General features: G+C 46.1%; 1 protein-coding gene across 1 annotated transcript; it reads left to right on the top strand.

Moving 5' to 3' along the window:
• Positions 1 to 13,782: 13,782 nt before the first annotated feature.
• SYCN (syncollin) lies at positions 13,783 to 15,192 on the top strand. Its single transcript, XM_043895474.1, has 2 exons — positions 13,783 to 14,215; positions 15,027 to 15,192. Exons 1-2 carry the CDS (start codon positions 13,821 to 13,823, stop codon positions 15,034 to 15,036), a joined length of 405 nt encoding a protein of 134 aa, XP_043751409.1. The 5' UTR covers positions 13,783 to 13,820; the 3' UTR covers positions 15,037 to 15,192.
• Positions 15,193 to 15,577: the final 385 nt, after the last annotated feature.

The following is a 15,577-nucleotide window of genomic DNA, read 5'->3' as shown; positions in this document are numbered from 1 at the left end:
GCTGTTTATTACACAGCACACACTGACTGATATACCTCCCAAACTTAGCTCTCCAGATCTCACTCTTGAACTCCAGGCTTATACATCAAACTCACTACTGAACAATTTCATTTGGATATCCAATGGGCTTCTCAAACTTATCATGCCAGAAGTGCAACTCCTGCTCTTTCCCACCCTAAACCTGTTTCTTCTGCAATCTTTCTTATCCTAGAAAATGGAAGCCCCATGTTTTCAGATCCCCAAGCCAAAGACCTTGGAATCATCATTGGTTCCTCTCTTTTTCCCACCTCCCACATCCAGTTAGTAAGTCCAGTTGATGTTACTTGTAAGAATATGCTGCACTGGACCATTGCTTACTCTCTCACTGACCCCACCCTGCTCCTGTCCACCCTCTCTCAGCTGGACCATGGCGGCAACCTGGGCTCCCCAGTCCTGCTGTGGACCCTTAGTCTGATCCCCACGTGAAGCCAGAGGGAATCTGTAAATACCCGAGTCAAGTCAGGCCCCTCCCCTACCCAGAGCACGCTTTTGGCTCCATCTCACTCATAGTGTGTCCACTGACCAATGAATAAATAAACCAAATAATGATATATATGCTGAAGTAAAATCAATCTGAAAAAAAAACAAAAACAAATGGATTTGCATTACCCTAATAAATTCTCCAAGCCAGGCTTCAGCAATACGTGAACCGTGAAATTCCAGATGTTCAAGCTGGTTTTAGAAAAGGCAGAGGAACCAGAGATCAAATTGCCAACATTTGCTGGATCATTGAAAAAGCAATAGAGTTCCAGAAAAACATCTATTTCTGCTTTATTGACTACACCAAAGCCTTCGACTGTGTGGATCACAATAAACTGTGGAAAATTCTGAAAGAGATGGAAATACCAGACCACCTGACCTGCCTCTTGAGAAACCTGTATGCAGGTCAGGGAGCAACAGTTAGAACTGGACATGGAACAACAAACTGGTTCCAAGTAGGAAAAGGAGTATGTCAAGGCTGTATACTGTTACCCTGCTTATTTAACTTATATGCAGAGTACCTCATGAGAAATGCTGGGCTGGAAGAAGCACAAGCTGGAATTAAGATTGCCAGGAGAAATATCAATAACCTCAGATGTGCAGACGACACCACCCTTATGGCAGAAAGTGAAGAGGAACTAAAAAGCCTCTTGATGAAAGTGAAAGAGGAGAGTGAAAAAGTTGGCTTAAAGCTCAACATTCAGAAAACTAAGATCATGGCATCTGGTCCCATCACTTCATGGCAAATAGATGGGGAAACAGTGGAAACAGTGTCAGACTTTATTTTGGGGGGGCTTCAAAATCACTGCAGATGGTGATTGCAGCCATGAAATTAAAAGACTCTTACTCCTTGGAAGGAAAGTTATGACCAACCTAGATAGCATATTACAAAGCAGAGACATTACTTTGCCAACACAGGTCCATCTGGTCAAGGCTATGGTTTTTCCAGTGGTCATGTACGGGTGTTAGAGTTGGACTGTGAGGAAAGCTGAGCGCCAAAAAAGTGATGCTTTTGAACTGTGGTGTTGGAGAAGACTCTTGAGAGTCCCTTGGACTGCAAGGAGATCCAACTAGTCCATCCTAAAGGAGATCAGTCCTAGGTGTTCACTGGAAGGACTGATGTTGAAGCTGAAACTCCAATACTTTGGCCACCTCATGCGAAGAGTTGACTCATTGGAAAAGACCCTGATGCTGGGAAGGATTGGGGGCAGGAGGAGAAGGGGACGACAGAGGATGAGATGGCTGGATGGCATCACTGACTCGATGGGCATGAGTTTGAGTAAACTCCAGGAGTTGGTGATGGACAGGGAGGCCTGGAGTGCTGCGATTCATGGGGTCACAAAGAGTCAGACACGACTGAGCCTGAGCGACTGAACTGAACTGAATAATGAGTGGCCATCTTTACACATGCTTATTTTCCATTTGCATAAAAATAAGTCTTTTTAAAATGTTTTATTTATTTGGCTGCATCAGGTCTTAGTTGCGGCATGCAGATCTTCGTTGTATCATGTGGGACCTTTTGCTGCAGTGCAGGGACTCTCTAGTTGCAGCACTGGGGCTCAGTAATTCTGGTGTGTGGGCTTAGTTGCTCCACAGCATGTCGGATTTTAGTTCCTGGGCCAGGGATTGAATCCACATCCCCTGCATTGCGACAGGAATTCTTAATCACTGGGCCACCACGGAAGTCCCCGAAACGAGTCTTAAAGGGTGAAAATCAAGGTGTCAATAGGGCTGATTCCTTAGGGAGAACTCTGGGAAAAATGCGATTCCTTGCCTATTTGAACTTCTAGTGGCCACCTATATTCCTGGGCTTGTGGCCCCTTACCTATCTTCAAAGAACATCATTCCAGTCTCTGACTTAGCAGGCACACAGCTAATCCAGGACAACCTCCTCATCTCAAGATCCTTAATTTGTTTACATGTGCAAAGTTTCTTTTGCCAAGAAAAGGTCACATTCACAGGTTCCAGGATGAGGACCTGGATATCCTTGGAGGCCATTATCAGCCTACCACAATCAGAATTCCCTCTACTGTACCCAGGTGGGACCCTGATGCTGGGAAAGACCCTGATGCTGGGAAAGATTGAAGGCAGGAGGAAAAGGGGACGACAGAGGATGAGATGGTCCGATGGCATCACCGACTCGATGGACATGAGTTTGAGTAAACTCCGGGAGTTGGTGATGGACAGGGAAGCCTGGCATGCTACAGTCCATGGGGTCGCAAAGAGTCAGACAAGATTGAGTGACTGAGTGACTGAACTGATACTGATACTGATCAGCCTACCACAGTCAAAATTCCCTCTACTGTACCCAGGTGGTGGAAAGGCTGAATTCCCTTTCCCTCCCTGGAGATTTGTGTCCTATGTGACTGTCTCTCATCCCTCAGCCTGCCTCTTACCCAAGCAATGCGACAATACCTCAATATCTAATCAGTATCTAATACATCAATATCTCATCTTCCTTCAGGAACAGGAAACTTGACTTTCCACCAGGCATATGGCTAATCTTTTTTAAAATTTTAATTAATTAATTAACATTAATTTTTGGCTGTGTTGGGTCTTCATAGCTACACATGGGCTTTCTCTAGTTGCAGTGAGCATGGGTTACTCTCTAGTTTCAGCGCACAGGCTTCTCATTGCAGTGGCTTCTCTCATTGCAGAGCTTGGGCTCTAGGGCACGCGGGCTCAGTAGTTGTGGTATGTGGGCTTAATTGCCTCATGGCACGTGGAATCTTCCTGGACCAAACCAGTGATCAAACCGGTGTTCCCTGCAATGACAGGTGGATTCTTCAACACTGGACCACCAGGGAAGTCCACGACTCAACTTCTTATGGCATCGTATGCTCACCTATAACTAAGTTCTGACAGTAGGGTGGGGACAGGTATATCATGTATCACCTCTAGAAAGAGCTCTTAAAGAATAGAACATTCTCTTCTTCCCTCCCTCATATTCTTCATCTGTTGTCTGGAGTAGCGATGCAAAGATGGAGTTCAAGAAATCATCTTGGACCATGAAGAGGAAGCCATATATTGATGATGGAGCAACAAAATAGAAGATGTTTGGGTCTTCGCACTGTGGAGCCCCAGACAGCTTGAGTAGCACCTGTCTTCACATAAAAGAGAAGAAAATTTATTTTCAGGAAAATCAAATACTAATTTGTGATAGACAGTATAACATCCCTGCCAAAGATGTCCTTTCCCAGTCCCTAGTCCCTGTGGATATGTTATATTACACGGAAAGGGGGAGATATGGTGGCAGATAGAATATAAGTTGCTAATCAGCTGACGTTAAAATAAGGAAATTATCCTGCATTATCTGGGTGAGTTCAATGTGATTACAAAGATCCTTCAAAGTCAGGGAGAGGTTTGAAGATGCTATGTTGCTGGTTTTGAAGAAGGAAGGGGCCACAGGCTAAGGAATGTAGGTGGCCTCTAGAAACTAGAAAATGCAAAGAAACAGATTGTTTTCTAGAACCTCTAGAAGTAGGCTTGGTTTTATCCCAGTGAGATCCATTGATTTTTGGCACAGGGAGATCCATTTTAGATTTCTGATTTTCATATCTGTCAGATAATAAATCTTCATTTTATTTAACTATTATATTTACCTCTTGAAATAGACTTCTTCTTCTTTTTTTTTAAGTATTTATTTATTTATTTTTGGTTGCACCAGGTCGTACATCTCTGATCTTCCTTGCAGCATGTGGGATCTTTAGTTGCTGCGTGTAGGATCTAGTTCCCTGACCAGGAATTGAACCCAGGTCCCCTGCACTGGGAGTACAGAGTTTTAGCCACTAGACCACAAGGGAAGTCCCTGTGTTGCTTTAAACCACTAAATTTGTAATCATTTGTTTTGGCATCAATAGAAAACTAATACATAATTGATCCAGTTTTCTTCTCCTGAATCTTTCTGTTTTTAAGGGAGAAAATAATGATAATTATCACATTAATAATGATAATCAAAACCAGCATCAACATTAATAGTCAACAAACTGAGAATTTTTGTGTGCCTGATACAATCTTGGCACACGACACATTATCTTATGTAAGCTTCACAACAATCTCACAGAGGAAGCAGGAAGCATTAAATACAAATGTGGGAAAAGAAAAAAAAGCTGAAAATTAGCAAGCTAAACATCAGTCTCAAATGTTAGGATAAGAACAGCACAATACATTTTAAAAAAAAGTAAAAACCAAATGCACAATAGAAATGAATGCTACATGTTATTATTAATGAAATAAGATCAAATTAAAGAAAAAAACACAAATATACAATACAGAGGATCTATAAAGCTAAGCGTTGGTTATCACTAGTAATTTGAAAAAAAAAATTGCAATTACATCTCAAAGCTGATGAAAAAAATTCAGCCATAAAAAAGGAAGGAAATCTTGCCATTTGAAACAGCATGGATGGCATTATGCTAAGTAAAGTAAGTCAGGCAGAGAAAGACAAACACTGCATGATCTCACCTTTTTTTTTTTTTTTCCTGCACTGTGAGGCATGTGGGATCCTAGTTCCCCTGCATTGGGAGTGCAGAGTTTTAACCATTGGACTGCTTGATCTCACTTTTATGTGAAATCTAAAAAACAGACAAAAAGCTGAACTCATACAGAAACCAAGAATAGATTGATGGATGGATAAAGGTGGTCACAAGGGAAACAGTTCTAGTTATAAAATAGGTAAGTCCTTGGGATGTAACGTACAGCATGGTGACTATGGTTAACAATACCGTATTGTATATTTAAAAGTTGCTGGATTTCCTGGTGGCTCAGTGGTAAAGAATCCACCTGCCAATGCAGAAGACACAGGTTCAATCCCTCATCCAAGAAGATCCCACATGACTCAGAGCAACTAAACTCATGGCCCACAACGATTGAGCCTGTGATCTAGAGCCTGCAAGTGCAACTACTGATACCAGAGTGCCCTAGAAAGAGCCTATGTTCTGAAACAAGAGAAGTAACTAGAGAGTAGCCCCTGCTTGACACAACTAGAGAAAAGCTGGGGCAGCAACAAAGACCCAGCACAGCCAAAATATATAAATAAATTAAAAAAAAAAAAAAAAAGTTGTTAAGAGAGGAGATCTTAACAGTTCTCACCACAAGGGAAAAAATGTAACTGAGGGTATGGATGTTAACTAAACTTACTGTGGCAATCATTTCACAATATATACATATACCATTACGTTGTAGACCTTAAACATATGCAATACTATATGTCAATTATGGGCTTCCTTGGTGGTTCAGACTGTAAAGAATCTGCCTGCAATGCAGAAGACCTGGGTTTGATCCCTGGGTGGGGAAAATCCCCTGGAGAAGGGAATGGCTACCCATTCTAGTATTCCTGCCTGGAGAATCCCATGGACAGAGGAGCCTCATGGAGAGGGGTGGGGGAATGACAGCCCATGGGGTGACAAATAGTCAGACAGGACTGAGCAACTAACACTTTCACTTTCATGTCAATATATCTCAATAAAACAAGAAATGAGAGGAAAAGAGAGAATGTACCAACGACCAAGCAACAGAAAAGGAAAGCTTCTGAAGTTTTGCCATTTGCAGCAACAAGGGTGAAGCTAGAGGGTATTTTAAGCTAAGCGAAATAAGACAAAGACAACTGCTGTACGGTATTATTTATATGTGGAATCTAAAAGATACGACAAACTAGTGAGGATAACAAAAAAAGAAACAGCGAATTCCTTAGCCGTCCAGTATTCTGGAAGATCTCACAGCTGAGGTGTCAAAAAAAAAAAAAAGGAGACACAGAAAACAGTCTAGTGGTTACCAGTGTGGGGAAGCGGGAAGGGCAATATAGGGGTGGGGGAGCGACAGGCACAAACCACCGGGTGTGAGATAGGCCAAGGATGTGTTACAGAACGGGGAATATAGCTAATATTTTATAATAGCTGTAAATGGAATGTAACCTTTAACAACTGTACAAAAATAAAAGGAAACGCTCCTTACAAGTCTCAGAACTAGAAGAGGGAACTAGCTTTTGTGTATATTGTCTCGACTTCACACGAGAGGAAACTGAAGGTCACAGATGCTGAGTAGCTTCCCAAGTTTAGGCAACCCATACGTGGCAGAGTCGGGCTTTGAACCCAAGGCTCCAGCTCTCCCCAGCGGGCTCCACGAATCTCTGCGCTTCGGCGCCACCTCGCGGGTGCGCCCAGCCTCCCCTCGCCCGGCCGGCAGCCCGCGAAACTCCGCCCCCTCCCCAGATTTGGTTTAGGGTTTTCACCGCAGGGGGTGGGGGGAGCGGATCTCTGGGTCAAAAGTGTTACAGCCCTTGGGAGTTTCAGACTCTGCTTCCTCCACGGGTTGCTCTGAAATTTCATTAGATTTTCTTTCTCAGTTTCAACTACTCCCCTGTGGTGCCCCGGGGATCCCTACCGCTCCTCCCCAGCCTTGACCACCTCTGAATTCCTCCATACCCTCCTGGTGGCAGCTTGCCTGTCTGGAGTCAAATTCTTGGCTCTATCTGTCTCAGATGGGAGTGTCAGCCTTGCTTAATGGTCCCCAGCACTGCCAGCTGGTAGAAGACACCGAACCGAAATCCTACCCCAGACCTGCTAAATTATCTTAACAGGACCCTCTCCACCCCACCTCACCCCCAAGTAATTTGGGGCACAGTGAAGGCTGAGTGCCGCTTCCCAGGTGGCGCTAGTGGTAAAGAACCCATCTGCTAATGCTAGAGACCCAAGAGATGCAGGTTGGATCCCTGGCAGGCGAAGATCCCCTGGATGAGGGCATGGAAACCCACTCCAGTATTCTTGCCTGGAGAATCCCATGGACAGAGGAGCCTGGTGGGCCACTGTTCATAGGGACAACTGAAGTGACTGGGGACGCACACATCAGGAAGTCTGAGTAGCCCTGGCCTGGAGCACCAGGGGACCATGGGACCCAGGGAGCCTTCCAGATAGGTGCCTCACCTGAATCAGGTGTAGCTGAGAAATGGTCTTCACCTGTGTGTCTTGAAGTTAGATGATGAGTGACCTTTTGTCTGCACTGGAGAAGATTCAAGTACATTCCAGAAATTTGGCTTCCAGGTATGGTCTAATGAGACTCCGTCATGGAGCCCAAGAGATATTCCCTTTTCTATTGCTAATGGAATTTGGCTTAACTTGTTTGGAAAATTATATGAAATAAACTTTCTAGGAGTTGAGCAAATTGAGCTATCACTACGGAAAATTCTAGATATAATAAACAGTGACTTATGAAGTCTTCGAAGACCAAATCCCTGACCCAGTGTTCTCAAACTCCAGCATCAAGTCCCCAGGAGGGCATTTAAAACTCAGACTGTTGGAGGGTATCCTTGGTGGTCCAGTGATTGAGAAGCCACCTACCAACACAAGGGACACAAGTTTGATCCCTGCTCCAGGGAGATCCCACATGCTTCAGAGCATCTAAGCCTGTTTGCTACAACCACTGAGCCTGTGCTCTAGAGCCTGGGAGCTGCTCCTACTGAAGCCTCTGCAACTAGAGAGTAGCCCGGCTCACTGCAACTAGAGAAAAGCCGGAGTGCGGCAGTGACGATTTAGCACAGTCATAACTGAATAAATAAATCTTAAACAAACAAACAATCTCAGAGTGTTGGGAATTCCCTGAGGGTCTAGTGGTTAGGACTCTGTGCTTTTACAGTCCAGGCTGTGTGTTGGGAACTAAGATCCCTCAAGCCAGCCTGGACAGCACCGTCTCGAAACAAAGCCACAAACAAACAAGCTCAGACTGTTGGGCCCCATCCCTAGAGTTTCTGATTCATAGAACTGGGGTGGAGCTGAGAATCTACATTTCTCACTAGTTTCCAGGGAATGCTGATGGGTGCCAGGGCTGGTTTGGAGGATTGTATCAGCCCTTGAGAATTATATAGAAATGGCCCCTCTCAGTGATCTGTCATTTAAAAAGTGATTCATTCCAGTGATCCAGTGTAAGTTTAAGTACTGATCTGAATATTTTCCAGTATTCATGCAACAGATTTAGCATTTTCATAATGTTATTTATGTTCAGATTCTACCCGGATTGAGACAAAACTTTCTTTTTTCTTCTATTGGCACTTTCACATGTATACCCATCTATTTTTTACAGTCTGATGAAAAATGTCAAATCAAGACATGAGATGTAAAAAGGGAATTTTTTTTCATATTGTTCAAATAAAAATATATCAGTGAATTAAAAAAAAACCCTGCTGTTCTTCCCACTGCATTCCCGGAGTCCTTTGCAACGCCCCTGTAATAGCTCTTTTCATTGTGTTCGAATTATTGATTTACCATCTAACTTTCTCAAGGGCTCATGGGCTCCTCAAGGGCAGGACATTCTTTTATTTGAAGAAAAAAAAAAAAAAACAAACGTGCAGTAAGATGTTTATTTTTCTACCATTTGTCCAGTTTATGTTACTAACAGCAAGGAGATTATTTCCAGAGGAAGATGCCTAGTGGGTGCTCATGTGGGCATGTTAGATGTTTGCATGGAGTTCTGAGATTTTGAGATTTCATAGAGCATAGGGTGGGAGTGGTTGAGAACTGGGGCTTTGTCAGTGATGGTGGGCGTGTGATTCTGTTGGCAAGACATCGTCGAGGCCGTGTTTCTCTGGCACTGTGTATCAAGCATATGTCTACACTTAATCCTCTAGGATTCACCAGTGAGTATCAGTGACCATCAGTGATACTGATTGCGTGAAGGGGTGTCCCTACCTTCCCTCAACTCGTGTGTGTGTCCCTGGATTGGGGATGCTGTGCCCATGCCCTGGGTCTCTCTCTGACTCTGGCTGTCTGCTGTGCCCCAGAGGGTCCTGCGTTCCTGTCCCTGTCAGGGTCTCCTGACCATCCCATGTTGCTCTCTGTGTCTGAAGTTCACGGCCCTCCTGGGTTGCTGGGGCTCTAGGTGACTGTGTCTGTTCCCAAGTCCAGCCCTTGCAGAGCTGGGAGGGCAGGGACTCTGTGTCCTTGAAGTTAAGAAGGCCCGCTGGGAAGTTAGCGGCTGGAGATTAGATTTCATAGTCACGAGAGGAAAGGAGGGAGAAGGATCCAGGTTTGATTTGGGGTCAGGTCAGGCCAGGGTACAGGGTCTCAGAATCATTGTAAGAATAGTCCTAACAGCTTCTGTTAATTGTGCATTTACCATGGGCCAGGCACTGTTCTTTGTACTTATATTTGTACTTTTTTATATTATATTTATACTGTCATTTATAAATATATTTGGGGCTTCCCAGGTGGCTCAGTGGTAAAGAATCCACCTGTCAATGCAGGAGATGTGGGTTCGATCCCTGGATAGGGAAGATACCTGGAGAAGGAAATGGCAACCCACTCCACTATTCTTGCCTGGGAAATTCCATGGGCAGAGAAGCCTGGTGGGCTACAGTCCACGGGGTCACAAAAGAGTCAGACCCAACTTATCGACTAAACAACAACATATTTATATTTATACTATTGTATTTATTCACCATCACAAATAAGTACATATATTTATAAATAATTATGTGAATTATTCCTAATATTTTAAATAGTATTTTATTGGTTATAAATTACTTTATATAGTAATTCTATTAGCATTTTCAATTTCTATCATCATTTTGTATTATCCTATGGAAGATAGGAGGAAATGTTCAGAGAGATGAGTTCACTTGCCCAAGGTCATTCAGTAAGGTGACAGTCAAAATCTGAAGCTAGTTCTTAGTGTTTCCAGCCTTTGGCTTGTAACTCCTACATTACCCTGTGCAAGGCAGAAGTCGGTGTCTAGGAGAACAAGAGGAAGCAGGGTTGGCTGAGTGGCTGTAGATAACAGCAGATTGTTGTCAGTGTAGTGGGGTGCTGGTGTATGTTGACCTTTGTCGTGAGCCAGGCACCATGCTGAGGGTTTTCATAATAAGAATATGGCAAGGACTTGCCTGGTGGTCGAGAGGCTAAGGACTCCGAACTTCCAAAGCAGGGAGCCCGGGTTCAGTCCCTGGTCAGGGAACTAGATCCCACAAGCTGCAGCTCAAGATTCAGTATGCTGCAACTAAGACTGTAGATCTCATGCACCACGACTGGGACCCAGCGCAGCCAAATAAATAAATATTAAAAAAAAAAAAAAGAATAGGCAAACACTCATATGGCACATAGCAAGGGCCCTACTTTAAGTGCTGTTATGTGGATTATTTCATTTATTCCTTACACCAGCATCCTGAGGTGGATACCGTCCGTCCTTGTCTCCATGAGACCCTGAGGTAGAGTCACTGTGAAAGATCGTGGAGGTGCTGGGATCTGGCTCCAGGCAGCCTGGCTCCATAGGCTGTTCCTTTAGCCCCCGTACTTTTCTACTATCCCTTGTAATCTTCACAGCAATCCTAAAGTGTAGGAAGAAATGTCACCCATTTTACAGGTGAGGACACTGAGACCCAGACTTGGACTCACCCACAGAGCCACAGACTTAAACCACTACCTATCTGATCAGCTCATTCACACACCTGACCCTGTTCTCATCTGGCGGGAGGCCAGGGACTCCAGAGAGCCTCTGAAGGGCCTTGGCCAGACTCCCAGATGCCAGGGGCCTCATGTCCTTGAGGTCCTAGCCTACCTAACCTTCCTATGCAGCCCCTTAATTTTGCCTTTGGTTTGTACCATTTTGACTTGCTGATCAGTAAACATTCATGTTACAAAAATTGTCTATTTCCCCCCAGATTATGTTTTTTATTTGTTGCTATACAAAAGGTTTAAGTTTTATACAGTTTAACCTATCCTTTGTTTATTTTATTAAAAAAAAATCTATTTATTTGGCTGTGCTGTGTCCTAGTTGTGGCATGTGGGATCTAGTGCCCTGACCAGGGATGGAACCCAGCGCCTCTGCATTGGGAGTGTGGAGTCTTAGCCAGTGAACCACCAGGGAAGTCCGTTGCTTATTTTATAGATGCAAGATTTCTAATTTTGGTGAAGAAAATCTAGTTCCCTGGGAGTGAGAATTCTGGGGTGGGGGGCAGTGGCAGCTTCTTCCTTCCCTCTCCCTTCCTTGACTTGTCCTTCTTGGGGTAGGTGGCAGAGGGTGTTGTTTGATATCTTGTCAGTTTGTAAGCCCTCTTTATATATGTTGTTGTTGTTTTTCAGTCGCCCAGTTGTATCCAACTCTTTGCAACCCTGGGGACTGCAGCATGCCAGGCCTCCCTGTCCCTCACTATTGACTGGAGTTTGCCAAAGTTCATGTTCTTTGCATCGGTGATGCTGTCCAACCATCTCATCCTCTGACGCCTCTTCTCCTTCTGCCTTCAATCTTTCCCAGCATCAGGGACTTTTCCAATGAGTTGTCTGTTTGTATCAGATGACCAAAATACTGGAGCTTCAGCTTCAGCATCAGTCCTTCCAGAATATTCAGGGTTGATCTCCCTTAAGACTGACTGGTTTGATCTCCTTGCTGTCCAAGGAAGTTTCAGGAGTCTTCTCCAGCACCACAGTTCGAAGGCATCAATTCTTTGGTGTTCTGCCTTCTTTACTGTCCAGCTCTCACAACCGTACGTGACCACTGGGAAGACCGTAGCATTGACTATATGGACCTTTGTTGGCAGAGCAATGTCTCTGCTTTTCAACACACTGTCTAGGTTTGTCATTGTTTTCCTGCCAAGAAGCAATCATCTTCTGATTTCATGGCTGCAGTCACTGTCCACAGTGATTCTGGAGCCCAAGAAATGAAAATCTGTCACTACTTCCACCTTTTCCCCTTCTATTTGCCATGTAGTAATGGGGCTGGATGCCATGACCTTAGTATTTTTAATATGTAGTCTTAAGCCAGCTCCTTCACTCTCCTCCTTCACCCTCAACAAGAGGCTCTTTAGTTCCTTTTCACTTTCTGCCGTTAGAGTGGTATCATCTGCATATCTGAGGTTGTTGATGTTTCTCCCACCTATCTTGATTCCAGCTTGTAACTCATCCAGCCCAGCATTTCTCTTGATGTACTCAGCATATAGGTTAAACAAACAGGGTGACAGCAGACAGCCCTGTCATACTCCTTTCTCCATCTTGAACCATACAGGGTTCAAGTTGTTCCATACAGGTGTTCCATACAGGCTTCTAACTGTTGCTTCTTGACTCGCATACGTTTCTCAGGAGACAGGTAAGACGGTCTGGTATTTCCATCTCTCTAAGAACTTTCCACAGTTCATCATGATCCACACAAAGGTTTTAGCGTAGTCGATGAAACAGAGATAGATGTTTCTCTGAAATTCCCTTGCTTTCTCTATAATCCAGAGAATGTTGGCAATTTGTTCTCTAGTTCCTCTTCCTTTTCTAAACCCAGCTTGGACATATGGAAGTTCTTGGTTCGAATAATGCTGAAGCCTAGCATGCACGATTTTAAGAATGACCTTACTAGCATGGGAGGTGAGTGCAATTGTCCAATGGTTAGCACATTCTTTGGTACTGCCCTTCTTGAGAACTGAAATGAGGATTGACCTTTTCCAGTCCTGTGGCCGCTTCTGGGTCTTCCAGAAGTGCTGGCACAATGAATGCAAAACCATCATCATTTAGGGATTTGAACAGTTCTGCTGGAATTTCATTACATCCATTAGCTTTATTAACAGCAGTGCTTCTTAAGGCCCACTTGACTTCGCACTCCAGAATGTCTGGCTCTGGGTGACTTACCACACCATTGTAGTAATCTGGTTCTTTAAGATTTTTTTATACAGTTCTTCCCTGTATTCTTTCCATCTTTATATATAATAGCTACTAATTATGTGCTGTCCCAAGTGTTGCAAATTTTCCCCCCAAGCCTTTTGTATATTACCTTGCAATGATTTTCCTCCTGCAAATATGTCTAACTAATTTCTCAACCTTGCTCTGGAAGATCTGCTCCTGGGGAGGCGGGGGGCGACTCCCTTCTCATCTCCCTCCCCTCTCCCTTCCCCTCCAGGGTCTGTCTCTCCTTATCTCCAGCTTCTCCTTTCCCAAGGGCCTGCCTGGGGGGAAGGGTAGTGCCCAGCACGGAGGCCCAGCTCCCCTCCCGCTCTTTGGGCCTCTCCCTATTTGGAAGGGGGGTAGGTTGTCCGTTCGATGTCCGTTCGATGTCAGTTTTTAAGAGCTCCTCCCCTCTATAACTATTAACCCTATGCTACCCTCTGTATTCCAAGCCACAGGTCCTGTCATTTGCTACATTCCATCTTAAGCGGCTGAATTTTATGCAAATAAAGTCCATCCTGTAAGCAGCGGCGGTGGTTTCTGATGTAGTCTGGGAAGTCTCCCTGCTCCAGGGCGCCCTTGCCTTCGCTTCCCAAGCCCTTATCTCGCAGCTTTTCGCTTCCCACGGGTCGGGCGCATAAAAGGGAGCGGGAGCTCGGGCCCCGCAGCGTCACCATGTTCCCGCTGTGCCCACTGCTGCTGACCCTGGCCCTGGTGGCCGTCCCCGGCGTCCAAGGCGCCTGCCCGGCGTCCGCCGACCTGAAGAACGCCAACGGGACGCGCACTTGCGCCAAGCTCTACGACAAGAGCGACCCCTACTACGAGAACTGCTGCGCCGGCGCCGTGCTCTCCTTGGAGTCGGGCGCCGACCTGCCCTACCTGCCCTCGGACTGGACGAACGTCATCTCCTCGATCGTGGTGGGCCAGCGCTGCGAGCTCACCGTGTGGTCCCGTCGCGGCAAGGAGGGCAAGTCGCGCAAGTTCTCGGCCGGTAGCTACCCGCGCCTGGAGGAGTACCGCCGCGGCCTCTTCGGGGACTGGTCCAACGCCATCTCCTCGGTCTACTGCAGGTGCCCACCCGCCGGCCCCACCACCCAGACCCCTGAGCCTCTGACCCAAACTGAGCGCCTTAGAAGCAGTTTCCGAGGTCCCCCTTCTCCCCCTCGTCCCCTCTCCCAAGCCCATGCCCCTTGGATCTCCCAGACCCAACTCTGAGATTCCCAGACTTCATTCTGGGAGCTTCCCCTCCCACCTCCCTGAATCCTACCCACCAGACGGCTGCGCTCTCAGGGGAGGGTAGTCCTCAGGCCTAGCCTGGTGATGGGAAGCCATCAACCCCCTCACTTCGAAGCCCCTAGAACCGAAGCTAGTCCTTCCCCACCTTGCTAGATCATCAGATCCCAGGGCTCTCAGACCCAACTCTGGGGCTCCCAGATTCTAAACCTGACTGACCCAGACCTTAAGACCCTAGACTTAATTCCAGGAGTGCCCTATCTAGCCCTCACGCTCCACTCTTCTAGATCCTCTACATCAGCCTTGGCTCCAGAAACTGGTTCTAGTAGCCCCCATTAAGGTTCTGAAGCCTCCAGGCCCAACTTTGGAGGCCCCTGAGCCCACCCCGGACTCACATATCCAAACTCACAGACCCCGCGGCCCTAAATCTAGCCAGGGCACCCTCTAGAACCACCCACCTGCCCCTCTACCCCCAAGAACTCCAAGAACCCCCAGCCCCAAACTCTCAGGCCAGGATGCCTAGCCCCTGAACTTGGAGCCCAGCCCCAGCCCCAGCCCCCAACCCCATCTCAGGCTTCTAGAATCCCTCCTACTATAAATCTCTGAAGCCCTGGCACCTCCTGGCAATAATTTTCGATTCTGTTGCAGTTGCAAATGACACCTCACGAGATCACTCATCTCCAGCCCTCACGAGTGCAGAGCCCCTCACTTGGCCTTGTTCGTGGGGTCTGCTGAAGTCTGTAAGACCCAGGAGAACAGAGGTTTCTGCCTGCCCTCATCTTGCCTTCCCTGTAATACAGCTCTTATGAAGCCATCCCTGTCTGCCATCTGCTTGTGTCTGGGTCCCAAGTCCACGCAGATGTGGTGTTGGGAATGGAGGAGGGAGCAGGGTGGTCAGGGCTGGGTCAGCCCACACCTGGGACAGTACCTGCTGTGGATGGGGACACATACATAGATCCTGTGGGGGCACACGCACGGATTTAGGTGTGCACACACATGCACATACCCATAGGGCATCTGTGTGACAAGCAAAGGTCCGCTGGCTGATTTTTTAAAATATTGATTTGTTTGTCTGTACCAGGTCATGGGCTTTCCAGGTGGTGCAGTAGTAAAGAATCTGCCTGCCAATACAGGAGATGCAAGAGACTGGTTCAATCCCTGGGTCGGGAAGATCCCCTGGAGTAGGAAATGGCAACCCA

Source organism: Cervus elaphus, chromosome 4, assembly GCF_910594005.1.
Source record: "Cervus elaphus chromosome 4, mCerEla1.1, whole genome shotgun sequence".
Taxonomy (NCBI): Eukaryota; Metazoa; Chordata; class Mammalia; order Artiodactyla; family Cervidae; genus Cervus; species Cervus elaphus.
This window is presented reverse-complemented; position numbering and strand designations above follow the sequence as displayed.